At 39.9% G+C, this 15,451-nt stretch overlaps 2 protein-coding genes across 2 annotated transcripts; both read left to right on the top strand.

Moving 5' to 3' along the window:
- Nucleotides 1-11,421: 11,421 nt before the first annotated feature.
- On the top strand, nt 11,422-12,492 carry LOC149665062 (uncharacterized). The gene has a single exon (XM_089842053.1). It carries the CDS (start codon nt 11,422-11,424, stop codon nt 12,490-12,492), a length of 1,071 nt encoding a protein of 356 aa, XP_089698179.1.
- Nucleotides 12,493-13,827: 1,335 nt separating this feature from the next.
- Nucleotides 13,828-15,139, top strand: LOC149665061 (uncharacterized protein F54H12.2-like). The gene is made up of 2 exons (XM_089842051.1): nt 13,828-14,777; nt 14,965-15,139. The coding sequence occupies exons 1-2, from the start codon at nt 13,828-13,830 to the stop codon at nt 15,137-15,139; spliced, it is 1,125 nt and encodes a 374-aa protein (XP_089698177.1).
- Nucleotides 15,140-15,451: the final 312 nt, after the last annotated feature.

The raw sequence follows: 15,451 nt of genomic DNA, 5'->3' as shown, positions 1-15,451 counted from the left end.
GCCATCCTTTTCTAATGTAGTGAAGAACTTCTGCGGTCTCAGGATCTGTAATCGTGGCTGTTTTGATGTCTTCTGCCGTCACGGCTCCGGATGAGTTTGTGGTCAGAAGGACGTATTCGGCTGGTTGAGGTACGTGTCGAGATTCCGTTGGCAAGGGAAGACGACTCATGGCGTCTGCGTTCCCGTTTTTACCTCCAGGACGAAATTTTATTTCGTACGAGTAGGCCGAAAGAGTGATGGCCCATCTCTGAATACGTGCAGCCGCTGTAGATGGTATTTGCTTATCGGGCGATAGTAGTACCGTCAGTGGACTGTGATCGGTTATCAATCGGAAGTGCGTTCCCAAGAGGTATTGTCGGAAGTGCGGGTTTTGGGTGCCTGAGAAACGTTGGGTACACGTGCTACCCACGTAAATTGCACGTTACGAACACTTAATTACCTAATATTATTTTCACCTAAATTTTAAGTAAAAATATTTTTTACATATATAATAAAAACAACGTGATCTTCACTATTTGTTAACGTGAATAAGACGGTGTTTAGAGGTGACATGGTATGGGTGTTTCACACGTTCATAATTGGGTTTACCGTACACCGCTTTTAGACGTGTAAATCACGGGTTTTTGCTACCTGGGAAGGTTGTTACAATTATTAAAATAACCCTTAGACACCGGCTGAGGGTGAGATATATTTTTCAACCAATAATAAAATGGGATCTTTCCGGCGTGAGATTCCAAAAAATCTGTATTTTACATGACGAGGGGCGATTTTTTTGGCCTATTCTAAGAAATTTTAATTTTAATAAAATTTAAATAAATAATCATGATTAAAACGAATCATTAATTTTCTAGAATAATTATCAACCGTTTCCAAACAATTTAGCAGTCTCGACTATAAAAGTCATTAAAGTATTTAATGAAATAGACTTTAATTTCTGTTCTCACCATTGAGTCACTTTTGTTTATTAAGGGGGGGAAAACTTGAAAGGTGTTTACAGAAATAAAAAGTGAAAACGTTCTATAGGATGAAAACCTAGATGGCGCGAAGCGTCCACGAATTTTGCTATGGATGATATTTTCCGAAGCTCTCCCACCTGAGAGAATTCAAGTTGGGAATAAAAACTTAGGTTGATAGACTGTCTAAAAACCACATGATCAGAAATTAGAGACCAGTTCCGGTAGGACTTTCATGTGACCGAAGTCCACCTGAGAGTTGATTCTAGGCTCCCCCGCTCGTTTGAGATCCAGCGTCATATGTAAAGTAAAAGGCGAAAGCTTCCATTCCCTTTATTAATTTTTCTCTGCTCTACCACTCGCCGAAGAGCGGAAAAATTATTCCGGTCAGAATCTGTTTGGCGTGTGGGACCTCCACACATTGCTTTCGTTTAGGTTGTCTTATAGCCTTTGAAAAGCCTTTTTACTTTTTAAGAGTGATTCAGCCAAACACGATTCTTAATAGTAGGTCCAAAACGCTTTAATTACAAGCGATAAAACCCTACGCTATTTTCAACAGTATGTTGGGTTAATTTTCTAATCGAATCCGAAAGATTCGTAGAAAAATTGAGTCAAGTATAAATTTTGTACGTTTTTCTTGGCAAAATTAAAAAAGGCGAGCCAAAGTGCCTCTAAACTGAGCCTTTCAATAAAGAGCCAGTTTTCACGGATTTAAATAAAAACAACAAATTGATCCACAAAAATCCAGCCGAGTACAAATTTAGTTTTTTCTAAATTTTAAAACTGAGCCTCATTAAAGAGCCAGTTAATTGCATTGCGTTTTAAATGCTCTAAGCTATAAGGAGACTCCCGGAAACGAAACAGGAAGCCAAGCGTTTCAAACGGGAGAAGACGAAGGCACTGTAGACCGAGAATTCGCTTTAAATATTTTCAAGAGACAGATTGACGGGTCTTTTAAAGGGAAGTTGCTCTCTAGCATTCCCAAGGAAGGTGTAAAGGGGGTTACGTTTATGTTTTATCAAACGAGACATTTAGTGAGAAACAATTTTTAATGGGAGATGACATGTCTTGGCGACTAAAGCAGGCAATTGCCAAGAACGATAACAGTTCTGTCATCCAAAGGTACTTCTATCTCAAACTAGGCAAAGGTCGTGACAATTACACAACTGAAATTAATAGAAACGTCTTCACATTAAAAGACTCGAAAGATCGCCCCGCAGTGTACCTCTTTCACTATTTAGGAAACCAAAGCCTAGGTTAAAGATCAACTCCCGAAAACATCCCTCAAAAACTGATAAAAGAAATGGTTCTATCAAAAATGACCAACAACATCTTTCTGCAGCAAACGAGGACCTTTTGCTCAGAAACGAGGAAGAGTTATTTGTCAAAAATAACACGGAGTTACCTGTCGATAATCGATCAGAGACACGTTTTCCTAAAGATTTAGAAAGCAATGATAAATGGGAAAATATTGATGACATTCCAGGTGAATGCAGTTTATCTAAACTACGGATTAGTCAAGATTCTCTCTGTTGATTGATGTCCTTGAGATCTACCGTTTTTGGAACCACAATAAAACAAATTAAGATTGATCGTGAACTAGGGGTAATAATTGCAAACCACAAGGAATTGAGTTGGCGAGATGACTTTTAAAAGTTTGTCAGTTTGCAATGCATTTATTGCAGTACATCTATGAACTTTGGGGTTGTACCCCGAAAATAGAGAGAAGCATTCTGGAGCACCCTTAAGGCTCTTTCAGACGATCCAACTTTTTGACTCAGCTTGATGGGTAAACTCGAGTTGAATCAACTAGTTGGATCGTGTGAATAGACGCTGGATGAGCTGAGTCACCACAAAAGTTGCTGACTAAATTTTTAAACTTCACTTCTCCAGCCGATCAAAATGAATTACAAACAAAGCCTTTTTCGCGGATTATTTCTTAATTGCCAAGGTAGGTCGCGCATAAAAGGTTACATTTGGCCGTGCAACGGTTCTCGTCCAGAAGCCGTGGCAATCCTCCTTTAGGAATATGTTCAGTAGGCCGCCGTCCACGTCACCTCCTCTTCTTTCCTTCCTTTTTTCTGCAAAATAGTTTCGCACGAAGAACGACTTTATAAAAACCACGTGGTTAGAAACATTTTTCTCTCAGTTAAGAAGAGACCTGTCGTGGTCGCGGATATCATACGCAAACCTCGGTTGATTGATTCAAATATGGCGCACGCCCTAAACCCAACTGAAGATTCCCCATGGGATGATAATCTCGATGTAACCCGTATTTGAACGTATTACGGATGAAAGGATAGAAAATTCCTCCCCCACGTATAAGATGAGTAACCCAAGAGAGGAAGAAAAAAGTAAATATGCTAATAATTTAGCCCTCTTTAATCGTATGAGCAAAAGTTATAACCCCCAGGGGAGTAGCCTAGTTCAAGCCAAACATAAGGGGAGTACCCCTGATCAAGTCATGTTAAGTGAGATACCTAGACCGAGTCCACCAAAAAGAAAAGGTAGAGGTTGAATCAAACTCATATGCAAGGGCAAAGCATTTTATGAATAGTTGGGTTCACTCAAGGCACGTTATACCTAAAGCCACGTCAACTGCGAATATTCCGACAATAACAGTGACTACTACCTCTCCCTGTGGGGCAATTCCACGTAGTAGTTCGGTTGTATAAACAAATGCCCCCAGATTCCATAAGGAATTCCACAGTCTCCACCTAGCTTTCAGCCTCAGGGCACACAAAACCCTAGCCATTCAACCGGGACATCCAACCCACCACCACAACAAAGCGCTCCAAATAGTGGAGGTGCTCAGCAAGCCGCATTTTTAGCATCGGTTCTGCAATCCTTATCAAACATGGCTATAAGCCAAGGCGCCGTCAGAGGTCTAGAGCCCCAGGAATGGTTAGCTTTTTACGGCAGGAAAAATGAAAGCGTTCCGGAATTCCTCAGAAACTTTGACGAATATGTAAGATTCCACAAAATCAGCGAATATGACAAAATGCTATTTATGCTCCTTTTTATGAGGGAAAATGCTCTATATTGGTTTCGACCTTTCCCCCAAAATATAGAATGGCCAGCGTTTAAAGGGAGACTAAAACGTCATTATTAAATAGAGGCTGAAGAGGTAAAGGTTAGGATCGAATTACTTAATAGGCGACAAAAACAAAATGAGTCTGTGGGTGAGGTTTTCGGCTATTATGTTAGGGTAAATCAGAACTTACATCCTCCAATACCGGACAATGAACCACTTTTAATGATCAAACGCAATTTAAGACCAGAGTTTAAAGGATTACTTATGTTCCTTCCTATGTATACAATCTCCAATTTGCATGATTCGTGCTTAAAAATAGAACAAACGTTCGACTTAGACCTACCCCTCTCATCCCAAGATAAACCCAATCCTATCACCCAACAAAATATGGCTGTTAGAGAGCAGCCTATAGCTAGTTTCGATACTATGAGAGAACTCTATGTTTGCAATTTTATAAATTGTTTATGCGTGCCTATCACCCGTACGAGACAGTTATCAGCGGCAGTGTCTTTTTAATTAAGAGAGGTTGATCGCGTTATAGGAGAGAAGAAAAACAAATGTTTCCCTACAACGTACTTACAAGTACAGGGTACTTATCTTGTTTTACATCTACGATTCATAGTAACAGAGGTATATAACACTTCTCTTCGAGAGAAGTGTACCACCACAAAGCGGGGCAATGTAACGTCATTCTACCCAACATCCCTTAACATTTGGAGCAAGGTTACTAAACCAAATCATATTCCGCGATAAATAGTTCCCTCTCATCATTAGTCTATTTGCGTTAAACTATTTGACAAGACGCGCTTGTGGATTTTTGTCTCACCCCAAATGAGGTTAGGGAGTTAATTGCTAAGGATTTAGTACCAAACAGTTATAGAATTAACCCCGTGCACGGTGCGATGCCATCTGAAGTTTGTTGAGCGGGAGATCAAACAAAAAGGGAAGAATGACGTTACGTAACTAATGTATTAAGATGATACAGAGTGGCATCCTTCTTCTATTATCCCCTTTTGATAATAACAAAACATGGAAAAACTATGCGGAGAAATGTAAAAAAGTTTTATTATTCATGTTTTAACCGTATTTTAACCGTTAGTTTTAATTATTTTCAAAATTTCGGCATTTTTAGTAATTTTGTTGTGTATATTGATTTTTGGGTTTTTTTCTGTGTTTTTTTGGATTATCTTTTTTTTCTTGAGAAAAATGGGACACGTTACTGGTACTGGGCGCTTCCAATTCCTTTGTTTTTTCTTTTTGAATTTCTTCGAGCTCGGCTCCTCCGCTACTTTACGGATGTTCATCACCTAGAGAAAATAATACGAACGTACGTAAGTTCATGATCCAGGTCTCGTGTCGAAGCTACTCAGAAAAATTTATCAAATGGGCTATACTTACTCTCCGAAGCGCTTTTGCCGGATAAACCACTTTCAACTTGAGTTCCCGTTGGTGCCGGACTCTCGTCTTCACCTGCAATCGCGTAACATAATTAACGCCTAATTTAAGGTAAATGATTAATATAAAATATTCTTACTCTCCGAAGTTCTGCCCGGAGTACGCGGGACCGAGTCGCGTTCGTGGTCACTCGTAAATGGCCATTCAATTTCTTCTTCAAATTGTAAACGAAAAAAAAACAGTTACTTTTTCATTACGGAATAATATTTATAATACCAACCATTAGGTGGGGATTTCGAAAAGCTCGCGGGTTCTTCATAATCTAAAAAAAATTCAAGTTATTATTGCCAGAAAATATAAGAGAAGCTTAAGCGCTTCCCCGGCACTGTAAATTGTCGGGAATGCTTAAACACTATAGAATTGGTAAATATGTCTAACCAGAATCATCGGGGCTTATAAGCCCTTTGCTAGACGCTAACTGTCGAAGCGTTGTCAAAAGATCTCTTCCTGTCTTTTGCGTAATCTTTTCGACGATCGAAATGCATTTGTTAAACTCTGCTGGTGTCGAGTTGTTTGTGGCCAATCTCAGTCGCAACTGCTCCGCCTCTTTTTTTTCAACCATGAGATTTTTCAAGTTTTTAGTTTTTTCCTTGTGTTCTTCTATCATTTTTTCGGTGCCGTGGAGGGCCACCTCAAATTTCTCTCGATTACTTTCCAAAATGGTTAAGCCCTTTTCATATAGATTTATCATAGTTGGTAGTGTTGAATGGTCTTCCGAGCTTTCCACCGGAATAATTGGAAGGTCTTCGATATCTAAGAGGCGTCAAAATTGTACAAATAATTATATTTTATTACATCATCATGATATACTTTATAATGCAATAATTACCGGCTACCGGGAACCTAGCGTGAGGAACGTTCGCGTGGGGCTCTTGGAAACATCCGCTTTCCATTTGGAAGGGTTTACGCCAATTCGGATATTTTTCGCATACCTTATGGTACACCACCACAACCTCTTCCGGGAAAAGTTCCCTTAGATTCGTTTCAGGGCCTAGTTTCGCCTCTACAATGAATGAGCAATATCAAATTTTAAAATGTCATATTTGTCAACCTTAACAATGTAAGACTTAAGAACTAGTTTTACAACGAAACAAATGATTAAGAACACGAAAAGGTGTTTGTCGAGCTTTCCCTCCTTTATTAGGAAAAGTTCGGAGAACTTCAGAGTGTTATCCGAGATTGCTTTGTAAAGTGTTCGCGAAGGCCTCTAAACGTAAACGGATGAAGTTTGTGTCTCGCTTATTGGTTGTAAACACTCACTGTTCCGATTGTCCTCTTCCGAACAAGTGCTTAAAAATTTCCTTCCAAGTAAACGAATTAGAGGTCTTTCGAAATAAATCCATTTGTTCCCGGGTAGTCGGGAACAGTTTTATTGAGCCGGCATTTATGAAAGTTTTTTGAAAAACTAGGACCATGGCGTCCACTAACTGGCAAGACGTGAAAAGTTTACTTGTAGACCCCGGCATGGGTCTTTTGTGGCATTTGGCGAGTTCTTCTTTAACGAACCCAATCGTAATGAAGTTCATTTTGAAGACTAAACGATAAACGGATATTCAATGAATAAACGGAAGTAGCCACCTGTACTTAACATAAGCCAATAAGCGGTATAAGTTAACGGCAATAAGTTTGCCGGTGTAACGCGACAGCAGTATTAAAAGTCTTTGAATAGATCGGGGCTTTTAAAAGGTTAGGTATGGCTAAAACAATATTACCTACGCGATACTTTTTCACCCAAATAACATTCTCGGCCAAAGGGGTTTCGGCTAATCAAGAATGTTATTTGAGTCGAGCTTGACCCTGGTAATGTATGGCTGATACTGCTACCTTTATATTACCTTTTCACCCATACAACTCTTTCTCCATTAAAATAAAAACCCCAACCATCTACGTAGCTATACTAGCGTTGCCCATTCCACACAGCTAAGAGGAATCATTCTGTAGCCTCCCCGACTCCCCTTTATAAGTCGCCAAAGATTGAGTGAGTAGCCCCTCGACTACCATTAAAAACGGGCAATGATTAAGCGAGTAGCTCCTCGACTCCCTATTAAAATCTCCAAAGATAAAGTGAGTAGCCCCTCGACACCCACTAAAAGAGGCAATGATTAAGTTTAACTCCCTTTATAAATCGGCTATGAATAAGTAGGTTGCCTCTCGACTCTTTTGAAATCGAAAATGATTGAGTTAGTAGTCCCTCGAATCGCCAATCATTACTTAGGAATTAGTGAATAGCTCCTCGATGCCCTTTAAATATTACCAACTATAAAGTATAGGTCACCATTGAAAAAGTGAGTAGCAACTCGAGTGAGCTTAAAAATCGCCAATGATTTAGCTAATAGCCCCTAGACCCCCTATTGAAATCGCCTCTGGATAGACTGCCTTTGACGCGTAAGCGTTTGAAAGAGAATTTTTCTTAGGGTTACGAATAGTAAATACGTAAGCGATTGAAATGAATTTGGTTTAGGGTTTCGTTTTCATTCTCTACTTAAGTCTGGCTAAAATTTAAAATCAATTATGGCATTTCCCAACGTATGTCAGCGAAATGCTATAATTGATCGTGGCATTTCCAAACGGATGTCATTTAAAAAATATCTTCAAAAATATGTGGCATTGCGCATCAGTAGATAGAAAGTACCGACTTTGGCCCACTGGCGTCAGACAGTGCCAGATGGCACCAGTAAATATGGCGTCAGTGAATCAAACAACCAAATTTGGCTCACTGGTGTCAGTGTGCCGCGTCAGCCAGTGCCAGATGGCATATGATCTGGCACCAATAAATATGGCGTCAATGGACGCCCACGGAATTTTTCTTCTTATGGCGCCAGTGAATCAAATATTTTTTCTCACAATCCTGCTATGACGTCAGTGAATCAATCATGGCGTCAATGTTAGGCTTAAGCGTCATATTCGACAACGTGGTAAATAGACTTTGTCATACACGTGGTTTAACTATAAGAACGTGATTGGTCTAAAAAGAGCGCCATGTTTACATGGTCAGAACGCCACGTGACATTAAAGTATAAAAGACGAGGACGTTTTAAAGATAAGGCATTCTACATCCATCCTTGAAGTACCGATCCAGATCCGAAAAATGTAAGTATAAATTTCTTTAAATCTAAGTTTACGGTAGTTAATTCCTCCCGCATTTATCGATATGGATTTAAGTATGCAACACCCCTTTACCGGACTAGTGGCTGGAGTCACCGGCTGTGGGAAAAGTGTTTTCGTAGGAGAAATAATTAAGCATAAGGATATATGTATTTCGCCCACCCCCGAAAGAATAATTTGGTGTTACACGGAGTATCAGTCGCAACTATACGGTGCTATACTATCCCATACTCCGAGTGTAGAATTTCACGAGGGTTTATTAGATGTTAACACCCTAGATGCTAGTGTGAGGAACTTCGTTATATTAGACGACCTACTATGTGAAATAGCGAATAATAAGGACGTGACGAATCTATTCATTAGGGGCTCGCACCATAGGAATACCTCAGTTTTAATTTTAATGCAGAATCTTTATTATCCTGGGAAGGAAATTCGTACCTTAAACTTAAATGCCCATTACTTGATTATATTTAAAACACCACGTGATCAGTCTGCCATTATCCATCTTGCGAAACAAATTTCGCCGGAAATAGTAAATACGTGGTAGACTCCTTTAGACAGGCGACTTTGGAACCTTACGGATATCTATTTGTAGGCCTTAAGGCTAACACCCTAGATAACCACCGTCTAAGAACAGGTATACTTCCAGGTCAACAAGCAGCACTGTTCATACCGAAATGACGGCCATCCTTGAAGCGAATTTTTTCCGGATTAAGGGGCAATGGATAATCAAGGAGCTGACGATGTACGTGAAGGAGACCGACGTCCACGAAGTCTGGATCTTCCAATCCCCATGCAAGTTCTCAGAGTTATCCGTCAAGGATAAAAGGCAATGCAGGTGGCTCTCAAGGAACACTTGCGATCTAGCATTCGAGGAGGGAGACTACCCATACGAGACGACACAGGAGGCCGCCGACTATATTCGAGCTAGAGCATCGTCATACGTGACGAAACGAGCGGAGAAGGCCGAAACCCTATCAAAGTTCTTGGGGTGCAAAGTTATCAACGCCGAAGACTACGGTTGCCCGAGATTATCAAGTATCGAGTGCAATACCCCCAGGGCTTGCACATTTCATAGGAACAGCAACAACAGTACCTTGGTGAAGGCGTCCAAACTAGCGGAATGGCTCCGTCAAAACGAGTCGACGATAATTTAAATTTTTTAAAATATATTGCAAATTGTAACTCATGTCAAAGAAATGCCGCAATTAAATTTGCCAATAAAGAAGCGATTAAATCTATTGTCGAGTGTTGTATAAATATCCTACGGGGCAATGTCCCTCTTTCAGAGGAGGAGAAGGAGCGGTTGAAGAAACATCGACACGTTATAAGAAAGGTTACGTCCAACATCCTCCCTTCAAAGAAAAGGAAACTATTAATTCAAAACGGAGGTTTCATCCCTTTACTTCTCGGACCGTTACTATCTATCATTAGTTCAGTAGCAGGTGCGGCTATAAGTCGAGCTATAAAGTAAAAATGGCGCGAAAAATGTTATTAATTTCCGAAGAAACGTATAATAGGTTAAATTCAAATAGCGGTTTAAAAGTCGACACTTCAATGGAGTTGGATAAGGAGGATAAGTTGAAATCCATCATAAACGATACTAAATTAAACGATACTGATAAACTATTAAGATATAACCACGTACTTTCGAGGGAAATTAGTAAAACGGTGAAAAGGGCGAAAGTAAAACCAGCAAAAAACCGGAATTGGAGTCCTGAAATCGTCTCTTCGGTTCCTTCCTATAGCGCAGCTGATTGTTTGAACTTGTACAAATGGATTGACCGTATATCAAAAATAAGATGGACACACGCCGGAGAGTTAATATATGAGAACCGTAAAATCATCGGTTCAAATATAATTGATTTATTAGCTTACACCGCGAAGAGTTCTAAAAAACAGTCGTCCGTCATTGGTGCCCCACAGTTTTACCAACTTTTGTATACGGTTAATGTACCAAGAACATTAATTAAAATTAGAAAAACAGACCTACCCCCGCCTGAAAAAAGTGAAGCGAAGAAAGAAAAAGTGGAGAAAGAAGAAGTGAAGGAGGATTATTATTTGCCCGCTCAGACTGGTGAGGGTTTCGGAAATTGGATAAACTTGTAGCACTTGTTTTTAATAAAATACGATTCATTTACATTCCATGTTTCATTCATTTTAAAGGGTATGAGAAGCTTCGTTTGAAAAACCTCTGATTTATATAGCAAAAGGTAGAATTAATTACTGTGAATTCAAAAATATCAAGCTTTTAATTCTCCGATTTCTAGTTATTTGGCAATATGCATTTGAAAATGCTTCATATGAAATTATTTAAAATCCACTTTTTAAAAGTTTTTAAGAAAGGCTACAACGTTTTCTTGTTTTTGACGTCACACACGCGAGATGGTGCCACTCTCTCCGCTATCAAAGCATAGACAGAGCACGAGACGGGTATAGCTCTCGCTCGCTTTCGGGCGTTTAGGTCTCCCCGTGTGATGTCATAAACCAACCGAACAAGCTTGCAAGACAAAATAATTTATATATCGAAGCTGAGTTTTCGTGATTTTCCAATGGATTTTAAAAATAGAAACTCTGGTTCAATTATATTAAAAACTTTATATTTTGAAAGTAGAGACTTGAAAGTGTAATATAATACCACTTTCGTGCTAAAATATGATATGAAATTGTAAATTCCCATACCCTTTAAGTATTCCGATATGGAAGGTTGTAATAATCAGGTGGGTGCTTTTGTGGTGTTAGCCAACCTAGTAGACGCATTTTTTAAATCTCCTAAAATTTTAACTGTGGTTTTAGTAATTGCCATATTCCTAATTATAGAGGTTAGCGATTTTCTCTTCAGGCATTATCATAGTGTAACCAACTGCACCCTTAATGGATAGACTAAAAGAGATTTATTCTAACGTTTCTGACCCGGGTTCATATGGAAGTGTTCTCGGATTATACCGAGCGGCTAAAGAGGTTGGGTTAAAGGTTACGGTAAAAGACGTGGAGTCATTTTTAAAAACCCAAGATACGTATACATTACACAGGAATGCTAGAAAAAACTTTAAGAGAAATAGGACAATAGTTTATGGGATCGATGAGCAGTGGCAGATTGATTTAGCTGATTTGAAAAACCTAACTCGTCACAATAAAGGGTTCAGATACCTCCTGTGCTGCATTGACGTTTTCAGTAAATACGCCTTTGTGGTGGCTACTAAGGACAAGAAGGGACCAACCATCCTAAGGGCTTTTAAGGCTATTCTCGAGTCTGGTCGCTCGCCGAAGCGAGTGCAAAGTGACCACGGTAATGAGTTCATATGCAGGGATGTTCAGAGAGAGTTGAAAAGAAGGGGGATTGAGTTCTTTGCCCCGGATTCCGAACAGAAAGCTACGATAGTTGAAAGGTTCAACAGAACTCTAAAAAGTCGCATGTATCGGTATTTCACGGAAAACAATACCTATAAGTACATTGACGCTCTTAAAGACATGGTTCAAGCTTATAATAACAATTATCATCGATCCATAAAGTGTAAACCTGTTGAAGTCACACCCGAAACATCGAGACGGGTATGGGAAAACCTTTACGGCGATATAGACTTCTCCCCACCATTAAAGTATCCTTTCGATATTGGTGACGTAGTCCGGATAAGGAAACATAAGAATATTTTCGAGAAAGGTTACTTGCCCACGTGGTCGGAAGAACTTTTCAAAGTGGTGGAGAGATTACCTCGTAGTCCACCGGTGTATAGGATCCAGGATTTGAATAAGGAACCAATTACTGGTATTTTTTACAAGGAACAATTACAGAAAGTGGGTAAAGACCTAAATTCTAGTGTGTTTAAAATAGAAAAGATCTTGAGGAAACGCCGCAGACCCGACGGGACGCTAGAGAAGCTAGTACGTTGGAAAGGATACTCTCCGCCTTTTGACAGTTGGGTTCAGGAAATAGATATAGTATGAGCTTTTACATCACTTTACCTTCGGACTCGTCGATGAGGTATTTCCCCGACAATACGAGAAGTAAATTCAGGACGTACCTCCCCGAACCCGTAAAATTACAGGGGTTTTACGAAGTAGGCTTAGCGGAAATTAGCTACCCGCACACTTGGGATAATTTGAGTAAGACATGCTCGCTTATACTCGTGAGTAATGGTAGAGTAGTATATTCTACAATTATAGAGTTACCCGCTGGATATTATGGTAACATCCAGGATCTTATCGAGCAACTTAACTACGTCGAGGATGACGTGGCGGGCGTTATTACGCGTGAACCTTTAATTCCCGCCCAGCTCAAGTATTCTTTTAGTTACATAAAACGCATACGACGAGTACAAATTTCTCTCAAAGAGGATTATTTGTTAACTATACCGGGGGAGTTAGCTGTTATTCTCGGATTTTCGAAAGATTCCACGGAATCAACGACTTTTTCCCAGTCTACCATAGCCACGTACCCCTTTGACCTCGACGCGGGACTTCATTCACTCTTTGTTTATAGCGACGTGGTCGAGTCTAGACCCGTGGGAGATGTGCACATACCTTTCCTAAGAATCGTTAGCGTGCAGGGTAATGACGGAGAAACGGTAGACAAAGATTTCCCTAGACCGCACTACCTCCCCCTCGCCTGCAATACTTTCCAGTCAATTGAAATTAACATAATGTGTGAGCTTGGTACCCCCATAGATTTCGTGAGAGGAAGAGTTCACGTTACTCTACACTTTAGACCCCGTAGAATGTGGTCACCATTATAAATTAGAAGGTAAAACAGGTCCTCGTGTCATTTACACTTGAAGTTTTAGATGAAGAACGTCGTCAAATCGAATATGTCCTTTAACCAATCGGACTACGATCAACACTTTCTAAACCAGATCGGACATGGTGGAAAATTTGATTATTATAAACACTTTCATTCTCAAATTGGTAATTCTTTAGCGGTATACAGGGGACTTCCGGTGCAACACGGGTACGGATTGGGAAACTTCATTTCATCGGCCTTCCGCCGGGCAATACCTCTACTCAAAAGGGGTGCCAGTTACCTCGGGAAAAAGTTTTTGAACACAGGTGCGAAGGTCGTGACGGACGTAGCTAGCGGGATTCCCTTAAAAGCATCTGTAAAATCTCATGGAAAAGCCGCGGCTAAAGACGTCGCCCTTAGTGCGGCGGAAGAAATCCGAAAAATGACGGGGAATGGTAATAAAAGGAGGCGAAGGTCTAGTTCACTCGTCAGTTCAGTCGTGACAAGAAAGAAGAGAGCAACATCCTTTAATCATCCAGATATTTTTACCTAAAAAAAATATAATGACACATGTCCATCCCGGTTCGCATGGGTCAATCAGTAGCGAAGTCGAACTTTTCGACGTACCTCTTACCAATACCAGTATTCTGAGTGGAGAATGGGTCGAATACAGCCCCATCTCTAACATTAACGAAAATTCGACAATCACGTTTACCGTAGCTGGTAGTTCCGACGCGTATTTGGACTTGTCCAAGACTTTACTACATATTCAAGTTAGGATTGTCAACCCGGCCGATGGGACCACAATTCCGGCCGCTGCTGATAAAGTTGGACCGGAAAATAATTTCCTGCATAGTCTTTTCAGCGAAGTACAACTTTCGGCTCAAGAGAGATCGGTCACACCAACGCCGCAAAACTACCCTTACAAGGCCATGTTTCAAACGGCGGTGACATTCGGAGGACCCGCCAAAACTAGTTTTCTTACTAGTTCCATGTTTTACAAAGACACGGCCGGAAAATTTGACGTTTTGGACGATAACGAAGGGTTTAAAACACGAGCGGCCTTTGCCAGAAAAGGAACAATAGATATGGTAGGAACTGTACACTTGGATCTTTGTCAACAACCTCGATACTTCCCAAATTTAACGGATCTAAAATTCAAGTTTGTTAAAAGTCCAAACGAATTTTGCGTGCATGCAGACGGTGCAGTTAAATGGAAAGTGGTTTACGAGTTAGCATCCCTATACGTTCGTAAAGTAAAATTACCATCGGAAGTGTTAATCGCCCACGCTAAATTTTTGGAACTGGCAACCATGAAATACCCGATTATTCGCACGGAATGTAACTCATTCTCAATTAACAGTGGCACAAAAATATGTGTTAGAGATAATTTATTCATGGGTCAACTACCCAAAAAAGTTCTTTTCGCTCTTGTAGATCAAAATGCGTATTTGGGTGATTACGAAAAGTCACCCTTCAATTTTCAACCTTATGATTTAAATCATATCGCCTTGTACCTTGACGGAGCTAGCGTTCCACATAAACCTCTTACCCCAAACTTTTCTGGTGGTCAATATATGAGATCTTATACTAATCTTTTTACTTTTTACTCAAACCTCTGAATGGTTATTGGACGAGGGAAACTACATTTCACGGGAGGAATTCCCCAATGGGAATTGCATATTTGCTTTTGATTTAAGTGCCGACCTCAGTAGTTCAACTTCTCAATTTCAATTAATAAGGAATGGTAACTTGCGATTGGAATTAAAATTCGCCAAGGACTTGCCCAAGACTATCACAGTTTTATATTACTCTGAGTTTCAGAATTTGGTTGAGATTGATAAGAATAGAACTGTCATATACGATTACAACTAAAAGATTATGAACACTATGCAATTAACTAAAATCATGCAAAGGGATAAATTCACCAAAGATCTGTTTCGAGGTGTTTTTGCAGCTGACCTGCTACCCGAGAAAGTAAAGTTTTTCCCTTCACTGTATATTGTAAATACTGGCTCTTCAGAAACTGAAGGTGAGCATTGGACTGTTATTTACTTTTCTAGTAACAAAAATACCGAGTTCTTCGATAGTTTCGGAAACCCACCGGACATGTTTCAATTCAACGATTTTGTAGAAAGAAACAGCGTTACCGTAACTTTTAATTCTAAACAACTTCAAGGAAATTCC

This window comes from Phalangium opilio, unplaced genomic scaffold (assembly GCF_054372755.1).
Source record: "Phalangium opilio isolate 3A_F unplaced genomic scaffold, DU_Popi_V2 ptg000061l_1, whole genome shotgun sequence".
NCBI classification, from domain to species: Eukaryota; Metazoa; Arthropoda; class Arachnida; order Opiliones; family Phalangiidae; genus Phalangium; species Phalangium opilio.
This window is presented reverse-complemented; position numbering and strand designations above follow the sequence as displayed.

What these genes read in the sequence shown, in the direction of transcription:
- LOC149665061 (XM_089842051.1), top strand. Translation starts at nt 13,828, where the DNA reads ATGACACATGTCCATCCCGGTTCGCATGGGTCAATCAGTAGCGAAGTC. An exon ending in GATTTAAATCATATCGCCTT is followed by an intron (nt 14,778 to 14,964) that starts GTACCTTGACGG and finishes TTTTGATTTAAG; the next exon opens with TGCCGACCTCAGTAGTTCAA.
- LOC149665062 (XM_089842053.1), top strand. Translation starts at nt 11,422, where the DNA reads ATGGATAGACTAAAAGAGATTTATTCTAACGTTTCTGACCCGGGTTCA.